This window comes from Aphidius gifuensis, linkage group LG3, assembly GCF_014905175.1.
Source record: "Aphidius gifuensis isolate YNYX2018 linkage group LG3, ASM1490517v1, whole genome shotgun sequence".
Classification (NCBI taxonomy): Eukaryota; Metazoa; Arthropoda; class Insecta; order Hymenoptera; family Braconidae; genus Aphidius; species Aphidius gifuensis.
This window is the reverse complement of record NC_057790.1, coordinates 2,255,763-2,283,491: the sequence shown is the minus strand read 5'-3', so window position 1 is coordinate 2,283,491 and position 27,729 is coordinate 2,255,763. Positions and strand designations below refer to the sequence as shown.

Here is a 27,729-nt window from a genome sequence, read left to right as displayed (position 1 = left end):
TTAAGTTTAATGTTATGTTTGAAGGGATACACTTTATACACTTGTACAGACAATATTTGTCATGACAGGTGAATGTTGTCTGAGTGAAATTACAGTCAGCGAGTAGTCATGAAAAGTGAGATAGATAATATTACCGTAGTAAATTGGCAATTTGCTGTATGCCTGCACTGGTAACATCGAATACCGAGGCAATGTACGTGCCATTAAGAATATATATATATATATGTTTCTAAATTTGCTATAGTATCGATGAAAGTTTGCTATCAGACACTGATGGTTTTGTTGAACAAAGATAAACTTTTGACAACAACGTCAATACAAGACGATACAAATTCATGAGATATATAAATTTATTTATTATTTTTCTACTTGTATAACTCAGTAAACGTGTTAAATTATATTAATTTTCTAATCTTTATATCAACAATCAAATTATTTTTCAAATTTATTGTATGATAAATTTTGTCACTTGACTTGTTCAACCCTCGTGACTTTAATGTTACCGAATCACACATTTACAAAATAAAATAAAAAAAATTAAGTTGATGTATTTTATTATTTATCTATTTGGTTTATTTTTATTTTTTTTTAGACTACAAAAGATTTATAGTAATGCCGATCTATGTATAGTGACTAGGACAACAGACTACTACTGAGAAAACATCTATGCCTTGGGGCTTAACCTTTTCATGGTTACAGTACTGTTGGTGTGGTAAAGAGAAATAAATCTCGTTGAGAAAATCAGTGGCTCCCCATCGTGCTTTTGCTTTTCCAGTCGAATCACTGTACACATATCATCTAGGCTATTTTTTTTTTTATTTTTCATTTGTCTAGAAAATAAACAATTCCTCTTTATATCAATGTTTTGAAAATTTCATAATATCATGAATAAAAAAGACAGTAGTAAATTTAATCACAAAAACTTTTGACCTTGCCAACAAAAAAAATGAAAATAAATAATATACTATTTTAAAAATAGAGAAATAAATAAAAAAAAATTATTTTTCTTTGAGAATAAAAATTTGTTTGAGGGATAATAATACTGAAAAACGATAATGGACTATTTTTTTATTTTCAAAAGCACATTTACACTTGGATTAATTTCTTTGTTCCACTGGGCTTTCTCAACGCAACGAACGGTCATTGAGAAATTTTAACAACTCTTGAGAACATACTTTTTTATTGTATTATGATTATTATCATTTTATCTTTATTTTAATGGCTCTTTCATTTAAATCAAATTGGTACAATTTGCTAAATTTTCTTGTTCTATTTTTTATTTTTTTTCATTTCTTTTACATTATGTATAAAGTACATTGACTGTGGCTCGTTAATGGAAATTTCTTCCCTCAAGCATTAACGATAAACACTTACTTTGAACTTTATTATCGAGTGTGTTTCTTAGATGGTCATTTTACGTTGCTTGCTTCATTATTTTTTTAATAAATTCATTTTCGTTTTTTTTATTTATTAAATTTAATAAAATTTTCCATCACATGAGTTATGGATTTTTTTTCCTTAATTTTAATTATAATCACAATGCAAAAAAAAAAATAAAATAAAGAAAGAAATTGCAAACTCGGATTTGTCTTTTTTATTGGCGATTTATACTAGACCAATTTTTTCTTGGCCACGACAGCTGCTAGACCACGGAGCATCCAAAAATCTATAAACTATATTCAGCTCATCCAAAAAATTCTCAATCATAGGGGACAAAAGTTTAATATAAATTGGCAGTCCACAATGTCTTTCAGTAGATGAATTGTCTGTTTTTTTTTTGGTTTATATTTTTTTCTTTTTTATTTTAAAAATTCATTCGATAACTCTGAGTGCCTTTGAACAGTAAGAGAACAATTGAAGATTATTTACTGACTATCTACATCGAAATGGTGAACAATGAACAGCTGCAATGAATTTTCTGAATTACGAGTATCCTATGTTGAAAAGACAGAAGGTGAAGATAGTGGTTTTTCTCAAAAGTCAAGATTTTACAAATTAAAATCAGTATCTCGTCACAAGCTTCCTATCACACATAAAGAAGGATGTAGCGTGCAAAACCATTATTCCAACAAAGATATTCCTTATTACACCATGTTTTTACATGCGAAATCGTTATTGGTATCATCTTTTTTTTTTCATTATTTCTGATCACAAATGGGGATTTTTAATTAAAAAAAACCGAGGAACATTCTACTGCATTTTACATTTATTGGAATATTAATATAAATATTTTTTTAACTTTAAACATTTTCTCAAAGCTTTTAAATTTAATAAAATCGTCAATGTACATATTTATCAATATACAAATATCCTGTATATATGAAGAAAAACAAGTTTTTAATATTGCATCAAATATATTTTGATGTTTTTCTTACAAGTGAATGGATCAACAACTAAATACGTAATATGTTTTTACTGAAAATGTTTCATAAATCAAAAGACCAACTAAATCACGTGAATATTTATTTTTTATAGTTTTGCAAAAAATAATTTGCAATATATGAGTATTTTAAAAAGCTTCTTCCGTGAACAGATGATAATGAAAAAAAATGTATATAGAAATAAATGAAAAAGGAAATAAAAGAAAAATCAAGTTTGTAGATTTATTATCGTTTATTTCCACCGCAACAGGAAATTATTTAGTTTGTGCAACGCAAGTGGGTGATGAGGGAAACACCGGTGATGAAAGTAATTGTTGGTTATCCTCAGTGGTACACTGATTCTGAGATTCAAAAATAATGGATAATAGTATATACATAAAAAATAAAAATCCGCATTGAAAAAAGGAAGAATAAGTACAAAAGTATAATCATGATAACAATGAGATGTTCATTGCAATTTTCTTTATCTTAATTCTTTTGTCCTCGAAAATAAATAATATACTACACTAACTGTAAAATATATTACAGCAAGCTTTTATTATTAGTCGCATTATTACATTTTTATATAAAAATATAATTTACAGCTTTTTATTTTATTTTTTTTTAATTAGACAAAATAAAAATAAAATTACTTCTTTATCTCAATTTAATAACGTTAAAATTTTCATATTCAATTCGACAAAAAAAAAAATTGCATTTAATTTTATAAACGTAACATTTTTTTGAAACAAAAAAAATTCTTTTTCAATGTTACAAATAAAATAATAAAAACAATTATCTTTTTATAAAAAAAAACTCAATATTTATTTAAAAGAGTAAAATTATATTTTATCAAACAAATATTAATTCACGTCAAAATAATTGAAAAAAAATTCTTTTATCCTATAATGCATATGTGTTTGTTAGTGGTATTGAATTGACCGTATTTATTATTTTATTTATTTATTTTTCTCGGGGCAAAATCAATAATAATCGTTTGAAAATTTGAAGCTTGACTATTTGACCTGACATATAAAATTCTGAATTTTCTCTTCCTCAGTAGATATAATGGTAGTTTCAAGAGGCCAGAAAATTGACTGCATATCCTAACAATCTGTATACTTTTGTGGGGCTTTATCAAAGTCGATATATAGTGCTGATGATTGAAACGACCGAGATACTTGAAACTAACGACTCGAGAATCAAAGGCTGCTCGTTATAATCAATTTTCGATTATTGCAAAATTACATATCAAGTATTAAACACATTGAAATATCAAAGATACGAAGGATAATTATAAATCAATAATAAAGTTGATTATTAAAAATAGATTGTACTATTGAATTGAATTAAATTTTTATTATAATTCAATTGATTCAATTTATTTTAACTCTTATATAGTATACTTAATATATTTTGATATGCAAGTGCTTGAAAATTTCATCTATTTAAACACGAATCGTAATGGATTTGCTAAAACTTATATAGAAATAAGCATGAAACGAACAGTGCTACTTGGCAAAACAAATGGATTGAAATGTGCCTCAAGAAGTATATTCACGTTACAAATTTACAATCAAATTAATTCCTACACATATACATGAGTATACATGCAATTTAAGAATATATATCAACTTATTCGTTTTGAACGTACTAATGGAATAACCTAGTTGTAATATCGAATTTCTCATATTATCGTTACAAATTTAAACAAATACCAACTGCAGTATATCTATGTTTTAAATTAACTTGTGAATAATTAAAATTTATTTGTTTTTCTTAACTACAGACTTATTTTCTTATATTTACATATTTTATTATATTTATTTATTCATTATTTCACTAAGTATTTCACTCAGTTATATATTATAATAATTAAATCTTGATTTGTTTATTTTAGCTTTTTACATCGCGATTTTTTTTTTGCTTAATTTTTTTATTTTTATTATGGATTAGTTTTGTGCAAACTTTAAATATATAATCTTGATAATTATGTGTTTTAAAATGACTGAGAAAAATATCAAAGTTGAAAGCTTGTAAAATTAAAATAAATTATTAATGAGTTTTATAAAATATAAAATTTAAATATTACCAAGGTACTTATTTATTGACATTTAAAAGTCATGCCACTTGCATATTCTAACTGAAAGCCAAATAACACCCATTAGTAATGAAAATCTCTTGGCACTGATAATTTCTATATTTAGTTATTTAAAAAAAGATTTTTTCATTTTTTTTTTCTTGGACTTTATGTACATTCATATTTTCTTAAACTATCTAGGATAGTTTGCGTGTAATTAAATATAAAAAAAAAAAGAAAAGCTCAGAGAAGCATCGACCGCATTTCCAAGTGCAAATAACTCGCGATGGAAAGCAATCGTCGCATTGAATTCCAGTGAGTTGAATGAGGGTGGATGGTAGATGGATTGAATATATGTGTGTATGAAAAAGCTTGTGCGATATTCCGTTGAGGAATATAGAATGAAGGAAAACGTATAAGATGGTGTAAAGGAGTTGGCCCATGACAGAAAAACCATCTTTGTGAGTTCGAGTTCAATTTTCCAATTTCCCAGCCTGTCACTCTCCGTTCTTTCATCACATTTCATCCTTCCTTTTATTTTTTACCTAACTGAATCGTTTTTTATTTTATTTTTTTTATTTTATATCTTTCAACATTCAACGCGCAATTTGATTTCCATTTTTCCTATCATGTTTGAAGGCGTACGCTCTTTAGTTTCATCTTCTTTCACATTCACTATTTTCTTATTGAAAATTCATTTAACATTCATCATGTGCGTTCGTCTTTGCTATTTTTAAAATCACTATTGTCTATCATGAGTCAGTAATAATATACCCCAATGACTAAATTCTTTTCTTTTCAAACTTAATCTAGCAAATAAATATTTTCTTCTTCGCAGAAAAATTAATTTATATATTTGTGAAAAACAAAAAATAATATATATTATGAAATTGCATTGTCATTGGAAAGCTATAAAATTACTCGATGTATACAATTGTACATCGAATGTATTTCAAAGTTCAAAACAAATGAGTTAAAATCAATTTGAAGGATTGTTATCTGAGTCTGATATAAAAGATGCTGAAAGTGCATTAATTTTATAATATATAAAATTGTACAGATAATAATAAAATTTTTTACGATTATCACAAAATAATAAAAACTTTGATGTAAATAGTATGTGAAAATGAAAAATGTCTGTTTACAAAAATAATAAAATTTATCAATAGATTCTACAAATTCATTGGATGTTTGCAAATTGAAAAGAAAAAAAAAAAAAAAACTATGAATAAAAGTAAAAATAGCTGACGAGTTTATTGCTGACGAGTGTTAATAGATGATTGTTCCAACGAAAAAAAGTAAAAGAGAATGAAATGATGACATTTTGTCATCAAAAATAGACATTGTTTTATGAGTATAACACGAGGTCAAAGTATTACCCTTTTTAGGAAAAAAAAAAAACCTGAAGACATACTTGGGGCTGTGAAACTATGATATTCACGTCACGTTTTGCGAGTGAACCTCTTTTATGAACAACTTTTAAATCGATACTCGGCTTTAGTTGCCTTTAATTTTGCCCATTCTTCTTATCAGCAAGTTATTGAGGTCGCTTGATGCTATTACAACTACTGTAGCTACTTAAAATTGTGAATAAAATGAAAGACAAAGCAGCTTAAAAGATTTTGTTAACGTAAAAATAAAATAAATACTGTTTAAATAATCAAACAACAAATTAATTAATATTACACAATTAATATTAAATGATTGTTAAACTCATTGATTATAATTATATCGATAACAATAAATTATATTCACAGTGCTTGAGATAAATCAGCTATTTAACATTGATTGATTAAAACTGAGTTCAATCGACAATACCAACTTGATATATACATACACATTTCACTAATAAATAGATGTCTAAAAAAAATTCGATTCGGTCATCTGCATCAAGCCTTGATATAATTGATATCAACTAGAGGATAAATGGTTTATCAAATCTACAATTCACTGCACATACAACTTGATATTTTAAGGCAATTTCTGCAATTCCACTTGGCAAATATCACGTCATGTCATTTGTAATACACTTTGAATTTTAATTTTACCATATTTGAAATACAATAAAAAATATTATACTGATAATAAATATTATGATTGATTGACAAAGATATTATATCAAAATAAATAAATAAAATTATAAAACTTATTTAAACGGAATATTTAAATAAAATATTTATTTATCGAAATAAGATAGAGATAATTTATTTGTATTTTAATAATTCAAATTTGATAAATGGTTTTAAATATTGTAATTTATATTGGCTTGAAAATCGACATGAATAAATTTTTTTTTGCCAGTAAAATCATCAAATAAATAGAGTAAAAAAAAAAGAAAAAAAAACACATTTGTGTTGGGGTGGCTTGAAGATTATTAAAGGGCGTTGCGAGGAAAAAAAAAACTCTGTGGATAAACATGGCTGTTTATTTTGCCAGGGGGAATAAGAGATCTTACAATTAGATTTACAAAAATCAGACAAATTAAATTTAATTGAAGACGATTTAATTCTCTTTTTAATTGTGAAATTTACTGTTATGAATATTTTTTTTAATTTTTAATTATTTTTATTATCTCAAATTTTAATGTATATTTAAATTGAAGAGAAAAAACAAAAAATTCATACTGAGTATTTTTTATTTTAATTTAAATTTTATCTTATGTTTGTCATTTTTCATTTGTTACTTTTATTCCAATTAATAAAAGTGAACACATTTTATCTTTGCTGGATTTCCTGCTAGAAGCTTTTCCAGCAAAAATTTTTTCTCAATGTTTTTATTTTTTTTATCTTATTTTCGTTTCTGTTTTTTCTACGCCATCAACATAGATGTCTGGAATTGGTCGGAAAGTTTTCGTTATCGAATTCTCCACAAATTCGATCGAGTTTAACGAGTTACAAAAAAAAAAAACTGACTGACTGACGAAGCATCGAATCGCACGTGTTCGTTGCTGCTTCTTTAGTTGTTACTCTTGAGAAAATGTAACTTTTCATCCCCAAGGTGTCTCAAGAGTGAACACAAAATTTTTTACACTATTTTTAAAATGGCCAACGTGTGTCACACTGAATTTCTAGATTCTCGAAATAAAGAAAAAAGCGAAAATAAAGAAATCAGAGATAAAAAAAATTTACAACTTTATTTTAATTAAAATAACCGCATTCAGTAAGACAAGAATAATAAAAAAAAATTTTTCTCGTTCAATCAAACTTATTGTGAATAATAAATTCAATACGTCTTTCAATTGATAATGGTGTTAATATTTTTTTTTTTAAATGAAACTTTATTGAAAGCTACAAAAATATTGTATTTTTTCTTCATAAAAAACTTTTATTTCCAGAAGAATGATTCATCGTCTTTAATATATAATAAATTTTAGCAATACACATATAATTTTATTCTCTCACAAGAAAGACAAATTTTCAAACTTTTTAAAAAGTTTCAGATGGGTTACAAAATTTTCTCAGAAATATCATGTCAGCTTTGAGAAAGAAAAAAAAATAAAAACTTTTTAAAGACAAACCCTGAGCTCGTTTCACAGGAATGTTGAAATGGTAATAAGCAATGGCAAAGATGTCAGGGAACTAAACTGTTTGAATATACATATATATATTCATAAGCCTTCTTGAATTGTGGACACTGAAAGTATCTGTGGTACAGATGAATAAAAAGGGAACAAAATCTCGTTTATAATAATACAGCTGAGTGCTGATTGGTAATCTGACATGGGCTCAAACGAAGCCATATTTTTGTATTTACAAATATACTTTTATAATTTTTGAAATAAAATAAAAAAGATTATTATGAAAAATTGAATGAGAATCAGAGATATAAATGAAAATTCTATTCAAAGTGGTTTAGGGTAGTTTTCAAAAGAAACCAATTTTTTTTTTTTTTTTGATATATAGTTAAAAAATATCAAGGAAAAAAAAATGGATACTATAGATGATGGTAATTTTACTTTTCTTCTTAATCCAAAAAAGCCTCAAGTTTTCTCGTCTTTAAAAATTTACTTAAACTTTCATAATTACAAAGTTTGACAACACAGGACGATAAGTATAGTTATAAAATTATTATAAGTATGATAATAATTATTATAATACTAATAATAATTATAAAAAACAATAGAAAATAATAATAACGATAAAATAACAATTATTATTATGTGTCAATGATGATAACAATAAAGGTAACATTTTAAATAAAATTTAAAAGAATAAAAAAAATATTTCAACATTGTTTAAAATATTAAGCTCAAGACAAATGAATAAATAAAAATAAAATAATAAATGAAAAGTAAAAGGGACAACTAAACAGTAAAAAAAATATTAAAATATATGTGATTGCACGAGATAGTAAAGTGAAAGACCGGAAAGGACACAGCAAAAGATGATTCTGAATGTGTGGACTTGCAAGACAGGGTGACAGGGGGATGAAAGAAGAGACTCTTGAAAACATTTTTCATCTGCCTGTTGGTACTCGAGGCACGTTTTACCTACCCCAAAGTCGAATCATGGAAGAGCTATATACCTTATACCTTATACACCACCCCCCTTTGCTATCCCACTGACAAGCCACCCACTTCTTTTCATCCCTTGGCACTCGTATATACGTCATCTTTACCAGTATCCACTTCTTTCAAAATGATTTACCTCTACTTTATAGTTTTTTTTTATTTTTCGCTTCAATCATCTAATAAATTCTTTTTCTTTTATTTAGTTTTTATTTTTTCGTTCTGGACTTGTGTACATAAATATAAATGCTAAATATTAATTTATTTTTTTTATTTTTTAAAGAGATTTTATTACAGAAAAATTTTAATTGTTTTATTTATTTATATTTTCATAGCTTCGTTGAAACTTTTTTTTCCTATAATGACTCTCCTTTTTTTTTTAATTCAAATATATAATTTATATATTAAATATTATAATTGGTCGAATAAAATAGACAATTTATTTTTCTTTTTTTTAAAATTGTTTCTAGCAAAATGAAAAAAAGCTCATGTCACCTGGTCACAAATGTAAAAAAATGTTTATACATATATCTCATGATTTTCAATCTCTTGCATTGGCTTTTCAACTTCTATTTCTACTTTTCACGTCTCATGACTCTTTCCTATCTCTCCCGGGCTTCCGACACGACTTACAATTTTCTTTCTTTTTTTTTTTTTACGTATATTCTCACTCAGTAAAAACATACACTAATGACCCCTCGGGGTTAATGATTTTTATATATTTTTTTTTTCTTTTTATATTTTTTCGTTAGTTTTCCGGGTGTCTGTGATGGCTCTTGGATACAAACGCCTGGGATAAACCCCTAAGCTACCGCCCCTATCCACTTTTTTAGATTTTATTTCTTTCCTGTTTTAGTTTTTATTTTTCAGTTTTTTTATTTTTATTTTTCATACACAAATTCTCAAACTCTCCATTATAAATCCGATAGAAAATTCAGGATAAGAGAGTGAAGAAGAATAGAAGAAAACGAAAATCCGTAAATACTTTTGTTAAAAAAAAAAAAATAGAATATATTGTAAAAAAAAATAATTCGTTGACTTAAATTGCTACAGTGGGTTCTATTACGTTCTAATCCGTGCAATTGTTTGCAAAATAAAATGAAGAGATGAAAAAAAAAAATAAATGTTTAAAAAAACCAGACATGACCAGTTGTATTCTATACTTGTTTTCTGTTTGTAAATTATTATGAAAGCTTTGAAAAATAAGATAAAAAAAAACAAACGACAAAATTGGATATTTAGATAAATAAAAATTGTATAACTCTATAATAGAAAGTACTCTGAAATAATTTTCATTTCCTCAATTTGTTGGAACAAGTAAAAAAATCAATAACAATACATGATTAATAATTATATTCCTAATGGAATCAGATATCGTAACACCCAGAAAAGCATGATTGTTTCAAAAGACATTTCATGAATCTCTGAAACAACGATAAGATTTCCATTTAGATTAAGAACGTTAGAGTTTATTTAGAATAATAAGAACTCAGAGAAGAAAAAAAGACTTCTTTTTCATTTTTTCTCTCAGAATTTCTCAGCATAAATTTTAAATGACACGATATTTATAAAATTACACCAATATAGTAATTACATTATTTTTTTTCCTTCGTTTTTTTTCTTAACTTAAAAATTTCAATAAAATTTCAGTAATTTTCTGGATTCTGATAAAGTTTTATTAGCTCTATTGTGAATAAACCAGATATGGATATTTACAAAAAAAAAAACATAAGGAAAATTCGTGTCATTGAAAATTTTCCAGTGAACCAATCGTTGCTCAAAATCTTAATGAAGAAACACATTTATATTTTTTTTATATTGTCTAGACAGAGATGTTTTTTTTTGCAGTTTTATTTTTATCATATTGTCTCTGCATCGAATATTTGCCTTTGAACTAGCTTCCTTTACCAATTGTGCAATGTACGAGAGACCGCATACAAACTATCAACATGATATTGCACACCGGAAAAGCTTTGGTAATTTTATGTGTACACATAAGAATATGTATGTACTTTATAAAAAGTCCATATGTACGTGTTGTATATATAAAATAAATTTTACGCTTGTTTATATAAAGTGATGTGCAATAGTGCGTTGAATGATCAGTAGATTGAACGAGGCATAAAATGACCAGCAGTTGATGCAAATATAAACAGATGACCAAGAGACCAGGGAGGATTGTAAATATACACCGGATATTGTCATTATATACCCTCTTTCATAGTTATATATATAAATTTTTTGTAATTAAAAAAAATAATAATAATATTAGTGCTTATTATTATGATTTTTTTTTATTTTTATTTCTTAAAGAATAGAGCTGTGTTCAGTCAAACGAAATTATTTCTTATGTGGTGTATAAGCTGTAAATTTTTTTTTTTTGTTCCTTAATGTTAGTTCTTTTTTTTTTAGTTTCAATGTCATTTTGAACCTGGTGAATGTGCTGAGAGAATATTGGAGACTTTCTGAAAATCTAATTCAATTCTCAATTCTTTTCATTCTGCTTCTTCAACCGTCTACGATTTATCGGATTAATTACGTTGAAATGGGAGTATCGATGGATTGCGTCCCGGGTGTCCTTTACCGCGCTTCGAAAAATCAGTTTATTGTTCATCCTTTTTTTTTTTTTTTTTGACTTTTATATAATCCTTTCTATTATTATTATTTTTATTTTCTTCATTTTGCGTTTTATAGCCACAATGGTATCATGTGAATTAGAAGAAGAGAATATATTTTCGTTTTTTACTTCACGTAATACCAAAGACTATATATTTTATTTTTTGATATATAAAAATAAATTAAATCAATTGTATAATTTATGTCAATAATTGGCGTTTAAATTTAATTTTTTATTTATTTTCTTCATTGAAACATAAATCATAATAATAAAAAAATAGAAAATATTATCGTCAATGTAAAACTTTAAATTTTAAATTTCACAAAAAAAAAAAAAAAAACGAATGCACATCATGCACGATGAAAAAAAAAAAACAGAACGTGACAAATTTTTTATACTTCTACTGAAAAGCCAACCATTCGGATATACTAGTCATTTTTATATATTTTTTTTATGTGTGGTAAAAACTAGGCTGATCGATCATTCACCCTCATTTCTCATTGCGATTTTACATTATGTTTTTTTTTCATTTTTTCAATTTTTTATTCGTTATTTTTTTACTATTCTAAATTTAGCCAAACTATTATACGAGCACAGTTCGACTTGAAATAATAATAATAATTTTTTTTTTATTTTTTATATGTTAAAAAGAATCAATAGTGCTTAAAATTTTTACCATTTTGTTGTTAATCATTCCTGAAAAGCAATTTCAAAAAAACAAATTTCCAAATAAAAAAAATAATAATAAATAAAAAAAAAAAAATGAATAAAAATAAATGTTTGTGGAAACAAAATAACAAACATTGCAGTCCAATTTCGTTATACTAGACTCATTTAAACAAATGAATAAAATGCGTTCGACGCCATCATAAACTCATGCTGAACCACGAGTAGGCAAGTCCATAGAGGTCGAAGGGATCAACGTGTCGATTTCCACGACATGACGCTTGTCCGACAGTTTATCGTTGATACACGACGAAAACTCACTACAAGGATCAACCCCTCGCTCTTCAGCAAATCATCAATTTCATTTATACAGTTCATCGCGTTTATGCAACCCTCAAAATTCTCTCTGTTTTTATTTTTTTTATGAATTTTATTTTAAACGAATTTTTATTCACTCATATGTATTATTGGTTTAATAGAAAAATTATTATTATTATTATCATTATTCAACAAATTCTCAAGTCATTGTTAATGAATAAATAATTAATTGAAATTTTTTAATTAATAATTGATTAATTTTTGTGTTGTAATATTTTAAATTCATTATTATTTTAATTTTAAAACGTGTATAAATTTAAAACTTAATGACAGCTTGAAAAATTAATCAGTTATTAATTAAAAACTCCGGTAAATCATTCATTTAATCCATCATTTCAATAAATTAATAACTTTTGTCTGATTTATAATATTTTATGAATGATGATAATTTTGAATATAAAATAATTTTCATAATAATACGAAAAATTATTATTGTTCAATATGTTATTTGTTTAATTGTACGCATATTAAATACGTTAACAAATATCAAATATAATTATAAATATTTTTAACTGATGATATAATTTATGTATTTGTACTTTTTGAGTTGCAGAGATTAATAATAAATAATATTACCTAACAATTTATATGTTTATTTTCAATTTTATTCGGTGTGAGTAGAAAATATTGCTCTTGTTATTTTACACACATCACAATTGTTATGAAAAGTTATTTAATTATCAAATATTTTCAAAACAATCATGAAATTTTAAAGAACGATTGACAAATGTTAATAATTAGTTATTTCAAAGTTATGTTATTTTTTTGTAAAAACTTTATGACTGTTGTTTTTGTTGATTTATTTAATTTTTTTTTTTGTCTAATTTAACTTTACTATTTTTATTGGTATTTTTACCAAAGATTAATGTTAAATATAGCAACTACAATGGAAATTATTTCAACCATTTTTTTAAACGACTGATTTTGTAGAAATGAAAAAAGGAAAAATTCAATTTGAAACGTACAAGTGTATGCACTTTCAAAGCGTCATTGAATTTTATTTTTATATATTGTGCTGTCGATAATTAATTTTACTATTGTCGGTAAAATGTTCAAGTTTAATTTGTTTTTCATCCAGAATAATATTTCAAGTGATATACAAATTATAAAAAAATAAAAAATAATAAAACTTTTGATAGGTTAATAATAAAAAATTGTTAAATCTTGCAGCAAATTTTAGTGGTTGAGATAATTATAATATGTGGATAGAAATATATACAGTTGAAAGTGACTTGGTGGTTGAGAATCAAAAAAGCGTATTTTTAGAGAAGAGAGAGAGGTCAATATTCGTCAAGTAAATAGAGCGAAGAGCGGTTAAAAGTGCTATGCCAGTAAGAGAATAAAAAAAGTGAAAAAAAAAAAAAATCACGAAATCGGTTGGGATGTAGGTATCACTGAACTGTGAGACCAATGCACACTAGAGAGTAGATATGCAAAATAGACGTTGCTTTATGCAAAAGCTCTTTTGCTATACCAATTCACTCACTAGCATTGCGGCTAGACCGAGTCTGGGAGAGCTGGCAAGTTAAAAAGAGACTATAAAAGCAGATAAATAAAAGAGAAAAAAGAAATAGAAAAAATCATGGTTTGAACTTATCACTCTCTCATCACCACACTGTACCGCACATTAAACATTTTATTTATTTTACGTTATCAAGATTCAAGTTTCATAAAAATTTTGAATGAAAATAAAATGTAACCAAATGAAAAAAAAAAAAAAAGATGAATGAAAGAAACAACAGCGTCATAATTAAAAGCACAACAAAAAAAAAAAGAAGAAAAGAATTTTTGTTTATATTTGCATTTGTTAATTAATTTTTGTATGTACGTTTAACGATAAATGTAAAATATTTTTTTAAATATCAACAATTATAGAGAAAGCATCATTTATTTTTTTATTTTTTTTTTGTTAATAAAGACAAAGTTAAAAGTATTAGGTAAAGAAACGAACAACAAGTGCACTGCAAATTGAAAATAAAATTTATGAGCCAGTTTTACAAACAAGCATGTATCTTGGTGTCGATAAGGTTGTAGTGATGCATTATATTTTCGTGGAATACTCAATTGAAATATATTCCCTTTCAACTTGTGCTGTTGCACACCGAAAACATCTTGGTAAAGTAAAATTTATGATAATAGAAAACAACGAGTTTGGGCAACATAAATACCAGCATTAAATAAAATATATATATATACCACGAAAATAATAAAAAAAATAAATAATCAATATACCAAAAAAAAAAAAAAAGTGTTGGTAAAATCTTATTGAAGAATCTATATTTAATATGCTCTCTTTAAATAATTTGTTTGAATAAAAATTTATCTTTCCCATATAAAAAATAACTTCTCATGAATAACGTTATATGAAGTGTTTAAAAATATATAAATATGTATTCACCAAGTGCGATTTATTTATAAAATTCATTATAAAAAAGTGATGACATACTGACACCATGCACCGATGCATTTATTCATACAGCCATTTAATGAATTTTGTTGATCGTTCATTGTGCCAGAACATGCACATGGATAAATGTTTTATTGATATATTTATATTTATACAACACAAAACCAAATTTTGAATCTATATAAAATCATCATTTGAGCGAAAAACACTTTAACCACAACGATTTGTTTTTTTTTTTTTTTTTATATAACCGCCATGTTGCATTACTGATTGATATAAAAAAAATAAAATATATTTTTTTGATAAACTCACCATAAATACTGGAGCACTGGCAATCATATTTAATGTTTATTTATCTTGATGATTTGATGGATAGTATGATGATGATGATGGTTTATATTTTCAATATAAATAAATGTACTGCATTTGGCCTTGAAATGGCGTCATTTTCAAGGCTTGTTAACAAGATCAAACTGTATTTGACAAACATTGACAAATATCCACGGGACATGATGATGTTCTCACTTTTAATACCTAAAAAAAATAAATTAAAAAATATAAATAACTAATAATAATTAAATTGTTAATAATAATTAAACACTGACATATTTTACCACTTAATATTTTGAGAGAAAAAAAATTGTTAAGTTTTTAGACGCAGGAATGAGTGGCGTTGAACTGGACAGCTTGATCTGTTTTATCCCCTCTCTGTTTTTTATGGTCAGCTGACAATAATTGATGCATGTTTTAGCCACTTCAACTTTTTTTTTCTCCCTTCTTCTTTTTAATCGGCAAACAAGGATATTTGCCCTTGGCGGCCATTATGCGTATTGTACTCTCAATAAAATAACGCGTCATTTGTCTTCCAAGTATAATCGGTGACTCAACTTATTTATTTTGTGTGTAAACTTTGAAGAAATAAATAAATATATCTGTGTCCTGTAATAAATTTCGATTGAAGATAAATATTAGCTGCTTGTTATTTCTTCAAACGTAAGAATTTATTAAATATATTTTTTTCATTAAACAATTAAACCAATTGCGCAGTTTTTTTTTTTTTTTATTTAATTTTTATAAATTTAATATACGTGAATGATATTTTTATAAATTATTATGTGACATTAGTGTTTTACAACAACAAATAAATAGTAAAATAATTAACTCCGATATATTTATGATAAAAATTAATGCCCTGTTGCTCGAGCGTCTAATTTTTTTTTTTTTTTTTTATCCGAAAAAAATAATCTAATTTAATTTCCCTACTTATTTTATTTTTTTTTTTAACTGTCGATTAATATTTTCGTGTTTAAATGCTATACCTAAATATTATATTATACCAACAAAGTAGCTGGAAATAAATAAAACTTTTATTTGTGAGGAAAAAAAAAAAAAAAAACGCGAGGGAAAAAAAAAGTAGCTCGCAAATAGGCTTCACCAACTCGTTCCGCCATCTTATATTTAGTCGGTCAACGACGTGCTCTCACACACACGCACACATGCACATATAATAATATATGTTTACGTAAACAACTCCTTAGGCCAAAACTGTGTGAATTGCGAGTAAAAAAAAAATAAAAAAAAACAATGACCATCAAATATAAATATTATGCGAAATTATATTGGAGTATTTGTCCTAATAAAAACATAAATACATATATATTTATTTATTAGTAAAATGTTGTCCATACAGCTGTCACACTGTTTCATTTACCTTTTTCGTTTTTTTTTTTTTTAAATAAAAAAAAAAAAAAAAAGAGTATTCAGTGAAGTGCCAACGAGCACTGGTGTCACTACCGAGTCACGTACCTAGTCTAGCCGTTGAAGAGTCACGAATGAGACGAGTGGACGCCACCAAAATGAGAAAAAAAAAATAAAAATGAATTATGATATTTTATTTATTTATTTATATTTTTTCTTTTGGTACCCACTTTAGTTGAATTTTTTTTATTTTAGTTTCTTAGCCAAAATAAAAATAAATAAAAATGTAAAAAATTGAAATATCTATATAAAAGCTTTCCCGACTGATTTGATGGGAGCACACAAATGAACTCACAATAACAAAGCAACATTATGTCAGCAAATAAATTTAAATATAGATATGTATGTACATATATACATAACATTTATTTATGTGAATATCCTCTTTGTATAAATACGCATCGTTTTGCTATACTATTCTCAGAGACAATGACTTGCCATACAATAAATCATCAGCTTATGGATTATATGTTACGTTACGAATTTTGTGTGAATGCTTGCAAACCACGTTTGCTTTTAACCAACCAATTGAATTTAATGAAAAGTAACAAATTTTACAGTGAATCAATTTTCATGCAAAACGAAAAAAAAAAAATTAATTAAAACAAAAAGCGTAAAATGTTTCTGTAAAACGTTATTTTTATTTAAATTCAATTACATTTAAAAAAAAAAAATTTTTAATTGAAGCAAAATTAAAAAAAAAGGTTTCAATGAATTAATAAAACCTTGCCCCAGGTTAATAAAGCCATAAAGTATGCAATAAAAAAATGAAAAACAATTTCATCCAGAAATAATATACACGACATTTAAAAATACCAAAACATTGCTATTTATTCCGTAAATTTTTTATAAATAATATTATTTATTACATTATGAAATAATTAATATTTAATTGAAGTAAAAATAATGAATATGATATATATTTATTTTAATATAATAAAGTCAATAATTTTGGCTTGTTTAGTGGTGGGAAAACTTGTCTAGCAAAAGTACATGACGAAATATACACATAGAATTTATGAAATTTCATATTCTCTTGAGCGTATAATCGCATTGGCCATCTCTATTATCGATTATCAGATTAGTGCACTATCACGCACAACGATGCATATACATATCCACAAGTCGAACGATTATTCATGAACGACATGGCGTTAGTTTTGAGGGTATGGACAGGGAATTGAGCGAGGGTTGATAGCCGTTGGGCAAAATAAGATATGGACCAAGTTAAACAGCAAAGTTTAACTCAGGTATATTAGCTCAAGCGTAGAAGGATTGAGTTGGTTTGAATTTTATACCGCAATATCTATATACATTGAAATATTAAGCTTGATTCAGTTTTGCATATCGTGGTATCTTGATAGGTGTCACAGCTTGATGTTATCGTTATTTATATGTGACTGAAATAATAATATTCACTTGATAATATTTATATTGACATTAATATGTAAAATTTATTTATTTATTTATATACAGATAAATTTAAAAAATATATATACATCCCAATTAGTTGATTGAAATTATTATATATTATATTGATGAATCATGATTATCGCATTGACTCATCAACATTGCAAATAGTTTATATTATATATAAGGATGAAAGTCAAATTGTCGAGTGAATTTCAATCTGGTTTAGACAGATGCAGTATCCATCAAACCAGTAAATTGCATGTCAGACTGTGGCAGACAACATGTAAAAGTACCATCCTCAATTCAACTAGGGACTTTAATATATATACATATGTGAGATTTTAAAATCGTAAAATCAAGTCTAGCGTAAATTGACTTTTCAATTGTACAAGTTTAGAGATATTGTATTCATTGACTATATTATTCATCGTTTCAGTTCATTACAACTCGACACATTGTCGAAATAAATTTTCGCGGTATTAGAGACATTATCAATTTGATAATCATTATATATATAAAAGTTTTTTTTTTATTTTTTCAAAGTATCACACCTCTTAAACTATCGGAAAATAAATTAAATTTATCGAATTAAAATTTATTAAATTGAATTTTAAGCGAAAAAAAAAAACAAATCTTTTTTAATAAAATACTTTTTTCATTAAACATATCAAATAATAAATTTATTTTTTATCGATTAATTTTTTTTTCAAATTAAACTTTTAAGCTTTAACGACTAGATGAAATGTCAGCATATTTTTTTTTTTCTATTAGTAAAGTGAAATTCACATCTTCTGTTCAATTTCATGGTAACAGACACGCACTCGTTTATGATGTTTGTATGTATGTGTACCGAGAAATAAAAAATGATATCTATACTGACAGATGAAACATAGCGAATGAGAAAAAAAAAAAATAAATAAATAAAAAATGTCGATCATTTAATGCGATTGGTATTGACATGTAGCATGTTGGATCAAATGAAAATTTTGCTGACCAAACTGTATCTATAATGCTGTTCGTACTTTTTGATATGCACACAGAGAGAATGATAGGAAAACAGTCAGCATGAAACGATACGAGAAACCTACAATTTTCGCTTTTGACAACGCGTTTTTCTTTTTCAAGAATAAAATACAAAATATCAAATATAAAATACAAAAAATATATATTTTTTTCTATTTTTTTATACATCTAAAAAATAAAGCTGATTCGAATAATAAAAATATTCAAATAAGCTCTTGACATTTTTGTTTTTTTTTTTTTTTTTGTTAAATTAAATCATTCAATTATTTATATTTTTTATAAAATTTAATTTTCATTAGAAATCAAATTAACATTGAAAAAAAAAAAAAAAAATCATTAAAATTTTTTAACAAAGACCGTTTGATTCCCTGCATTTTTACGTAAATAAAAGTAGCAAAAAGAAAATTCACGTTTATAAACTTGTTCTTTAATCATATTTCATAAATTTTATTTATTATTTTTGCTTCTTAAACAACTCTGTAATTGAAGTAAATAAATTATAAAAGTTATTTGATATATACATTTATTAAAATACAAGACTAAGGATAATAAGTTGACAAAAAAGTTATATCCTTCAAAGCTAACCCGTATTTAATTGACTGAAAATTGCGATAGCTTTGTGACTATATAATATATATAATATTCATCATCAAACAACCACAAGATTATGATTTGCATGCAGTCCTTTTGCATCTTGCATTTGTTAGAAAACAGATTTCCTTTTGCAAGAAGCTGTGGGTCAAAATAATGTCAAAGAAAGAAAAACTAATATGTTGGAACGTAGCCCGACAGCAAGTATTGAGTTTGAGGGAAAAATGATTGGAGAGCATAAAGTCTCCACACAGTAGAGTACTACATGAAAGACAAGAAAAAAATAAATAAATGTCATGTATGCTATCCAATATCCAAGAGTGGTATCAAAATGTAACAAGATTCCACAGTTGATCAATGTTACTTGGCTACTATATTCCTTTTTTGTGTATCAGATATATATTTGTCTCAGCCATTTTTGATATTCATTCAAATGCATGAACAACTTTTTCATTCCATTATTTTTATTTTATTACAATTTATATTTGATCAGTTTTCTTTCTTCTGTGTATGATTTAACATTTAATAAATAAATTTATTTTCTGTTTCAGATTGAACTGCTACTCAAATGTCGGAAAATAATAATGAAAAAAAAAACATCGATATGTGATTATTTGTGTTGTGTGGAATTTTTTTTCTTCATTCATTAACTATTTTTAAAATAATAAACGACAAATTAAATTCAATGAAAAAGCTTGGCTATTAATAATCAGTGTTATATTTATAATAAAAAATTATTATTTTAAAATGTTCAAGTGGATAAAATTATAAATTAAGCGATGAAAATAACTTATAAAAATAAAAATAAATTAATATGGGAAGTGGAGTATAAATCAAACGTATTATTACGTCCACGCACCAAATGCAAAATATTAAAAATATATCAATACTCGCCATTGTGCGATTAGTTGGAAAAAAAAAATAATCCATAGTTTCATATATTTATTAGATTAATTATAAAAATGAAACTCATTGTTTTATTGATTTTTTTATCAACATCAACAACTGTAATGTCATTAACAGTTAAAACAAAACGTAATGATAGAATAGTTGATCTTAGAAATGGTAAAATACAGGGTCTCGTAAGGACATTTGAATTAAAATCATTAAAACCAGTTCATGTTTATCTTGGAATACCGTATGCTGCTCCACCGATTGGAGGTGATAGATTTTCACCAACAAGAACACAAAGTCCTTGGGAGGGTACCAAGTAAGTATTGATTTTTTATTTTTTTTAATATTTTAATTATTATTAATTGAAAATTTTAATATCTTTGCAGATTGGCAAACTCAGTTGGTCCAGTTTGTCCACAAAAGTTGCCAAATATTGCCAATGAAGCAGAGGCTCTCGAGCGAATGCCCAAAGCTCGTCTTGAATATCTCAAAAGACTGTTGCCACATTTACAAAATCAGAGTGAAGACTGTCTATACTTGAATGTATATGCTCCAGTAATGAGTGAGTACAAATAATCTTTTATTTGACAAAGTTTTTTATTTTTATTGTAAACATTTTACAATTTCTTCGAGCAAGATTTTTCATTTTATTTTTTAAGTAATAAAAATCAAAAAAAAAAAATAGTAAATAAGATAGAAAAAAAAAAAAAAAAACGATACTTTTGGTCGTGAGTAAACCAACGGTGCACGTAAACCAAACACGTTTTCAATCGTCGATGCGACACAGGCCTTTTGCCAAGATTTCTTAAGCTATTGCGTACGTGTTTCGATCCTAGTCAACTCACTGTTACGTTCTATATTCGAACTTGAATTTTTTCAAAAGAATTCATCTTTTCGAAGAGTGTATCGCATGAAAGTATCCAATATGTTGATTAAATTTTTTTATAATATATACAGTCAAAACCGAACAATGCTTTTTTCCCTATATCAAAAGAAAGAAATAAAAAAAAAAAAAAAACTGATCAAATAAATTCTATACTGGTCTTATATTTGAATGAAACTATTAGAATTTATTTTTCAAACTTTATTTAAAAATATTTTTCTTGTTTACTTTAAATTTTAAACTTTTTTAAAATAAAATTATCTAATTTATATAGAAGTTTTTGATGTATATATATATATACTTGACGAGCTTTCTTAGTAGTAGAAAATTATTATTATTATTAAGTTTCCAATTTCATGTCAAAGTTACTCTTAGTTGTAGTGGCTTCACAAGTCTCTATAGATCTCTATAGATATATATATATTCAATATAATTTAGAAGCACTCGAGATTGTCATTGGCTTGTAATTGGTTTTTATTTTTTTCTTGCGTTAATTGACACTCATGTGTATGTGTTATTCAATGTATACTGCAGAGGTTGATAGATTTTTATACACTTAAAAATATTGTCATGTTGCCTCTCAATATTTATTTTTAAATTTTCAGAAGAAATTTTGTACGCTACAAAATTATAAATATATATAACGTGACAAGAATTTAGAAAAATTCAAACCAAAAAGGAAAATAATTTTTTTTCAATATAAAATTATTCCACAAAAACAATTGAAATTTTTTTTTTCTCTAAAATCAATTATCAGTTGACATTTTATATTTTTTTTTTTTTTTGCCAAAAAACAATTAATCAAATGAACATCTGAAATTTAATAATACATTCGCAAAAAAAAAAAAAAATATTGAACAATGAAAATATATTATTAAACCAAAATGTCATACGTAATAAAAAAATTTTTTTTTTTTTTTTTTTTCTGGAATTTCGTATTAAAAAAAATTACCTCTTGAAATCAGAATTTTTTTTTTCGTTCAAATATCATCTATATATTCGTTTGGCCAATGTTTTTACGATAAAAATTTTTCATTTGTTTTATTCTTTTTTTTATTTTCCATTTTCATTCTACTTCCACTTCATGAGGTACATATGTGTTTGCTATTGAAGGGGTGGCAGTTTGAAAATAAAATGGTTTTAATAATCGTACATCATGCTAGTTTCTTTTCTTTTTCGTATTTCAAACCGGAAAAGAAAATTTTTCTTCTTCCTCGTCGGCAATATGTTTTTGTGGTTTGTGAGTATATATGTGTACATAAAATAAAAATGTATATATGTCCATGTACAGTAAGATTGCGTGCGTGTGTGTGTGTGTGTGTGTTGGGTCAATCCGCTTTTCCAAAGTCGGAAATTGAACCGACTGAAAGAGAAAGACTGTGTGACGAAGGTAAAATTTGTTGAGGAAAAAAATAGGATGAAGGAAATGCACAATACTGTCTATAATATGACTACGTCTAATGCAGTAGACAGTATAAGTGCTTATATATACAAAGTGATGTTCTTGGCAGTAGCAGATATAACCCTTTTCTTCCTCCTTCTTACCCCCTCATCTGGTGAAGTGTCTGGCAAAGGAAACATAGGACAAATGGAGTTTCTCTATTGAATATCTGAAAATGTAAATTTTCCTTGTTATATAAAGGCTTATTTAGTTAGTGTGTTGTATGCAAGTACAAGTTTGCTTGATATAGTTGTGAAAACAATGATTGCGTATAAAAGAGGTCACTGAAAAAACTTTTAAAAATATTATAAGCAAACAATAGATTGATAATTAAATATAAAACACATTATTTTAATTTTAAAATATGTTTTTTTTTTTTTTCTTCACGAATTATAATCTGAAATAATATAGATATTTTTATATTTAAAGTTAAAATTGCATCTATAATCTTGATATATATAACATTAGACTCAGGATATACCAAACTTTTTGAATAATATATAAAATAAATTTAATCTTTTATTATTCTCATTGTCAACATCTTATGTTCTCACTCAACTCTTTCTCAACTATCTCTCTTATGCTATAATAATTTATTCATCATTGGAAACTTAACTTTCCCATTGATTAAACCCAAATTCATTGAGCACAATGTGCAGGCAAATTATCCTTGATCCCAACTCTGTAAATGGAAGCGACTAAAAGATGGTATATATATTTAAACTTATAAATGCTATATAGTTTATTCTAAATGGTATACTCTTTTAAACTGTACTTGACAAAAAATAAAAAAAATGAAAAAGAGTAGAAAAAAAAAAAGGTCAGCAAATATATATATAAAATTCATGAATTGATAAAAGGATAAAAAGAAAATAAACAACAAAAAAAAAAAAAAAACATTTTAATCATATATAGAAAGGCAGGAAAGATATCTTGGCGTTGAGTCTTTTAACGATGCCCCAAAAGTTGAAAGGCTCAATATATAAAATGATATTTGTTTGTGTTTGTATATACACTGTTATCTCGTCGATGCTCAAAATGATGTCTATCTCACAACCTCTTTTACTTCTCATCATTTGCATTCATTTTATTTTCATTTTCTTCCTCTTGAAATTCCACTTGCTTCCACGATGTATTTAGGTCAACTATATATATTTATCTTTCATTTTTTAATTTTCTTTTTTTTCTCCACATAAATATAGTTTACATATAATATACATATACACACCTTTTTTCCCTTCATGTATACCATTGGATTCCCTTTTTTCGACAATGAAATGTCCAGACGTAAAATGTTAACCGGAAACGGAAACTCGAACGTTTCATACACACACACACACACACATGTATATGTATCTACAAAATGTTAACGTGAATATAAATATATATATATATGTATAAAATGTCTAGCGTCATGTTTTTATTTTATATAAAATGCATCTATGCATGTTTTATTTTATATATATCATTTGTATTTCTTAATAATCTTTTGCAATATCTCCTCTGTTTGTTCTGTGTATCATTATACTCTGTTGATACATATTCTGAAGAAATGTAAATTCATATCAATATATCTACGATAATTCTGAAATTTGTATTCGATGTGATTATATCATGGATTATATATATCTTTATTGTCGAATATCGTAATGAAAGATAAGAAAATATCGAAACAAAAATATTCTCGTTCTGTATGTATAGGTATATATATATATATTTGTGTAAGTTTCTTGGCTATACTCAGTGATCCAAAATATACAACGACGTTTGTTCGTGGTTCGTGGTTAATATCGTGATAGAATCATATCATAGTATATATTTGTGTAATAGCGTGATGTGTGTATAGAGGTTTGAGTTGGTTGAATCGTTGAAAGAGACAAACACAAAAGTGGTAAAACGATGAACAACTAACTCGAAGCTCAATGTTCTCTCAAAGTACGAGTCGTGTCATTTCAATTGCATTTTTAACGAGCCAACCGATATACCCGTGGGTGTCCTCGTGGCTGACCATTTCACATCAACCAATTTGATATTTGTATCAATTATTTGACCACGCCTGTAAATCGATTTTCAATGCCTTTTCTCATCGGCAATTTTATTCTCCAAAGATTCAAATACTCAATTAACTTTTTTTTATTTATTATTTTCTTTGTTTTGTTTATTCTATTTTTATTGGAAAATATTCTTTATAATCAATATAATTGTTAATGATATCTTTATAGGAATTATGAATGGTTTGTTAAATATTAAATAGATCATTAAATTTTTTTACATTCTCAATTTTTTACATGCTATTTTTTTATGTGAGTCTAATTAGAGGATTAGTAAATAAAAAATCAGATAAAAAATTAACTGATAGACTAAAAAGCATATCATCCGGATTTGTGCTCGCTTCAAAGAATTATTTATTTTTTTTTTTCTTTTCTTTTATTTTACTACTCTATAGTTCTTGATTCACGAGATGAATCCCTGGGATTTTTCATGACTGTCCGAAAAAAACTGGGTTCAACCCACATCCGAGCTTTAACGATTGATTTTCTCACCTATCTACATTATTTTTTTATTTTATTTTTTCCTTTCCATCTTCTCTACAGTCTCCTATTTCACGTTGTGACTTGATCTCGTCTCTCTGTGATCATGTCATCATTTCAAGAGATGTCTGGTACTCGTGATGTATATCGTTCAAATTCAATCTCGGTTTACCGGAAAGCTTCGTAAAATGTCCAGTTCAATATACGTAATCCAAGTATTTTGATCATCCTAGTATTTTAAATTTTCAACATATCTTTAAAAAAGAAAAAAAATCAATAGTTTTATATACTTTTTTATTTTTTAGATAATAAATTTTATTGATAATAAAAAAATAAAGTCTTGTGTATTAACATCGGACACATAAAAAGTTCAATACATATTTAAACAAATGCATTTGTTTTTTCATTTAGTCAACAAAGTAGTAAAAATAAATAAAAAGTTTTTTTAAAAAAAAGCTCTTTCACTTGGTGGCTGAAATATTTAAATAATATAAGTCGTTGAAATCCTGGGCAAAGTGAGTGGAAAAAATCGAAAAATAGGTCGAAAAGTCGTTCAGGCTGAATAAGATAACACGAACCTTATGTAGATGCAATAATCCATATAGAGAAAATAGAAAAAATGACAAAGATAAAATAATAAAATATACAAGTTAGAAATAGAAATCTTGAAATGTAAAGATACAAAATGGAAAAAAGTAGTTTGAATATTTTACATCACACTTTTGACTACACACACGTGGTCTCATGAGAATTTTGAGACTTTGTTTTTGCATCAAAAGTATAATGTTACATGTCCAGTTTATAACTTTGACCCAATTCAATAGAAATAGTGAAACTATGAGTACACATATGTATATATTTATAATATGTAGTATAAAGTACAATAACATGTTATCTATCTATTTTTATTATTTAAGCAGGTATATATAATTTATACTGAATTTCATCGTTGTCTCATGCCTACATTACTAATGTCTTATTCTTCCATTACGACCAACTACTTTTTCAATGTTACCTATATTTTTTTATCACTTTTATTATACTTTTTTTTTTTTTTTCAACGGCTTTTTATTCTTTATTCTGTTCTTCTTTGGCACTTGTTCTTCTATTTTTCCTTCTTTCTCTTCATCTGTTTCTGCTCACAGTGTAATTAATGGTTGGTAACAGTAGCTTCATTTAATCATTTTATTAATTACGGAGGAAAAAGCTCACCAGTGCTACTAGATTGTAAATCATCATTTAACCGTGTGTTGTGTGCGAGCAACCGGGATGTGAAGCTACAAAATGAAAAATAAAATAATTCAAAATAGTTTTATATAAAGTAAAATAAAAAATATACTGTAAAATGCTTCATAGCAATAAGAATATAACTTTACTGATTTTTATTTTTTATTTTTTTTTTTGCTATATTCAAGTTTCTATTTGCAATTTTTCATACTTGTTGGATTATAGATATGTCTATATACAAACATACGATATTGCCACATTTTATACTATCGACAATATATAAAGCCACAAAATTGCCTCTTGCTCAGCATGCAGGATTACATAAGATTTATGCATTAAAAATATTTATTTTCAACATAAAAATATATAGGTATAAATTTATAACAGTTTGTACTTTAGAAAATTTAAAATTCAGTTGAAGATTATTATATATATTTTAACGGTTCAAGCATTTGTAGAATTGAATAGTATATATACTTTGGTGTAAATTATTCGCGTAAGTATATATATTCTTGGAAAGTAAATGGTGCGCTAAAGTTGTGGCCTAATATTGTAATTTTGATATGTGTAATAAAATATTTCGTGAATGAATGTAGAAAAAGCCATCAAACTTTCTACTGACATCATTTGACTGTCGTAGAGTCTTTTATGGAAAATATATTGGTGCTTGAAAATATATATATATTTTTTTCATAATATTAAGGGTTAGAAGTTAGAGGAGAAATACTGACAATACTATGGCGTCATGTGGACGCGAATTTTGTGGATAAAGGATGCTTTCAACGAAGTATTCTGTGACCCGTTGCAAACTACCAACTAGAGTTGGGAATTCGATTATTAGTTTTCTCCAGAGAAAACCTCGACTTTTGTTTGGTGGTATGAGGTTGAGGGAAAAAAAAAACTGTGTGACTATCATACCCTATTTTTGACAGATATATGACTATTATAAAATA

At 25.9% G+C, this 27,729-nt stretch overlaps 1 protein-coding gene and 1 long non-coding RNA gene across 3 annotated transcripts in view; one reads left to right on the top strand and one right to left on the bottom strand.

Annotated features, from left to right (window-relative positions):
* Window positions 1–15,694, bottom strand: part of LOC122851393 — a 51,417-nt gene extending 35,723 nt beyond the window's left edge. Inside the window, exons 1-2 of the long non-coding RNA XR_006373686.1 lie at window positions 15,621–15,694; window positions 15,328–15,549 (exon numbers count right to left, since the gene is read on the bottom strand). This is a non-coding gene — a long non-coding RNA (uncharacterized LOC122851393). The remainder of the gene's footprint in view (window positions 1–15,327; window positions 15,550–15,620) is intronic.
* A 143-nt stretch (window positions 15,695–15,837) lies between these two features.
* The window catches only part of LOC122851387 (neuroligin-1-like), a 101,288-nt gene continuing 89,396 nt past the window's right edge, over window positions 15,838–27,729 (top strand). For both annotated transcript variants that reach the window (XM_044150568.1, XM_044150569.1), the window contains exons 1-3: window positions 15,838–16,008; window positions 20,352–21,010; window positions 21,081–21,256. In XM_044150568.1, the coding sequence (XP_044006503.1) occupies window positions 20,763–21,010; window positions 21,081–21,256 (424 nt within the window). In that variant the 5' untranslated portion in view covers window positions 15,838–16,008; window positions 20,352–20,762. The remainder of the gene's footprint in view (window positions 16,009–20,351; window positions 21,011–21,080; window positions 21,257–27,729) is intronic.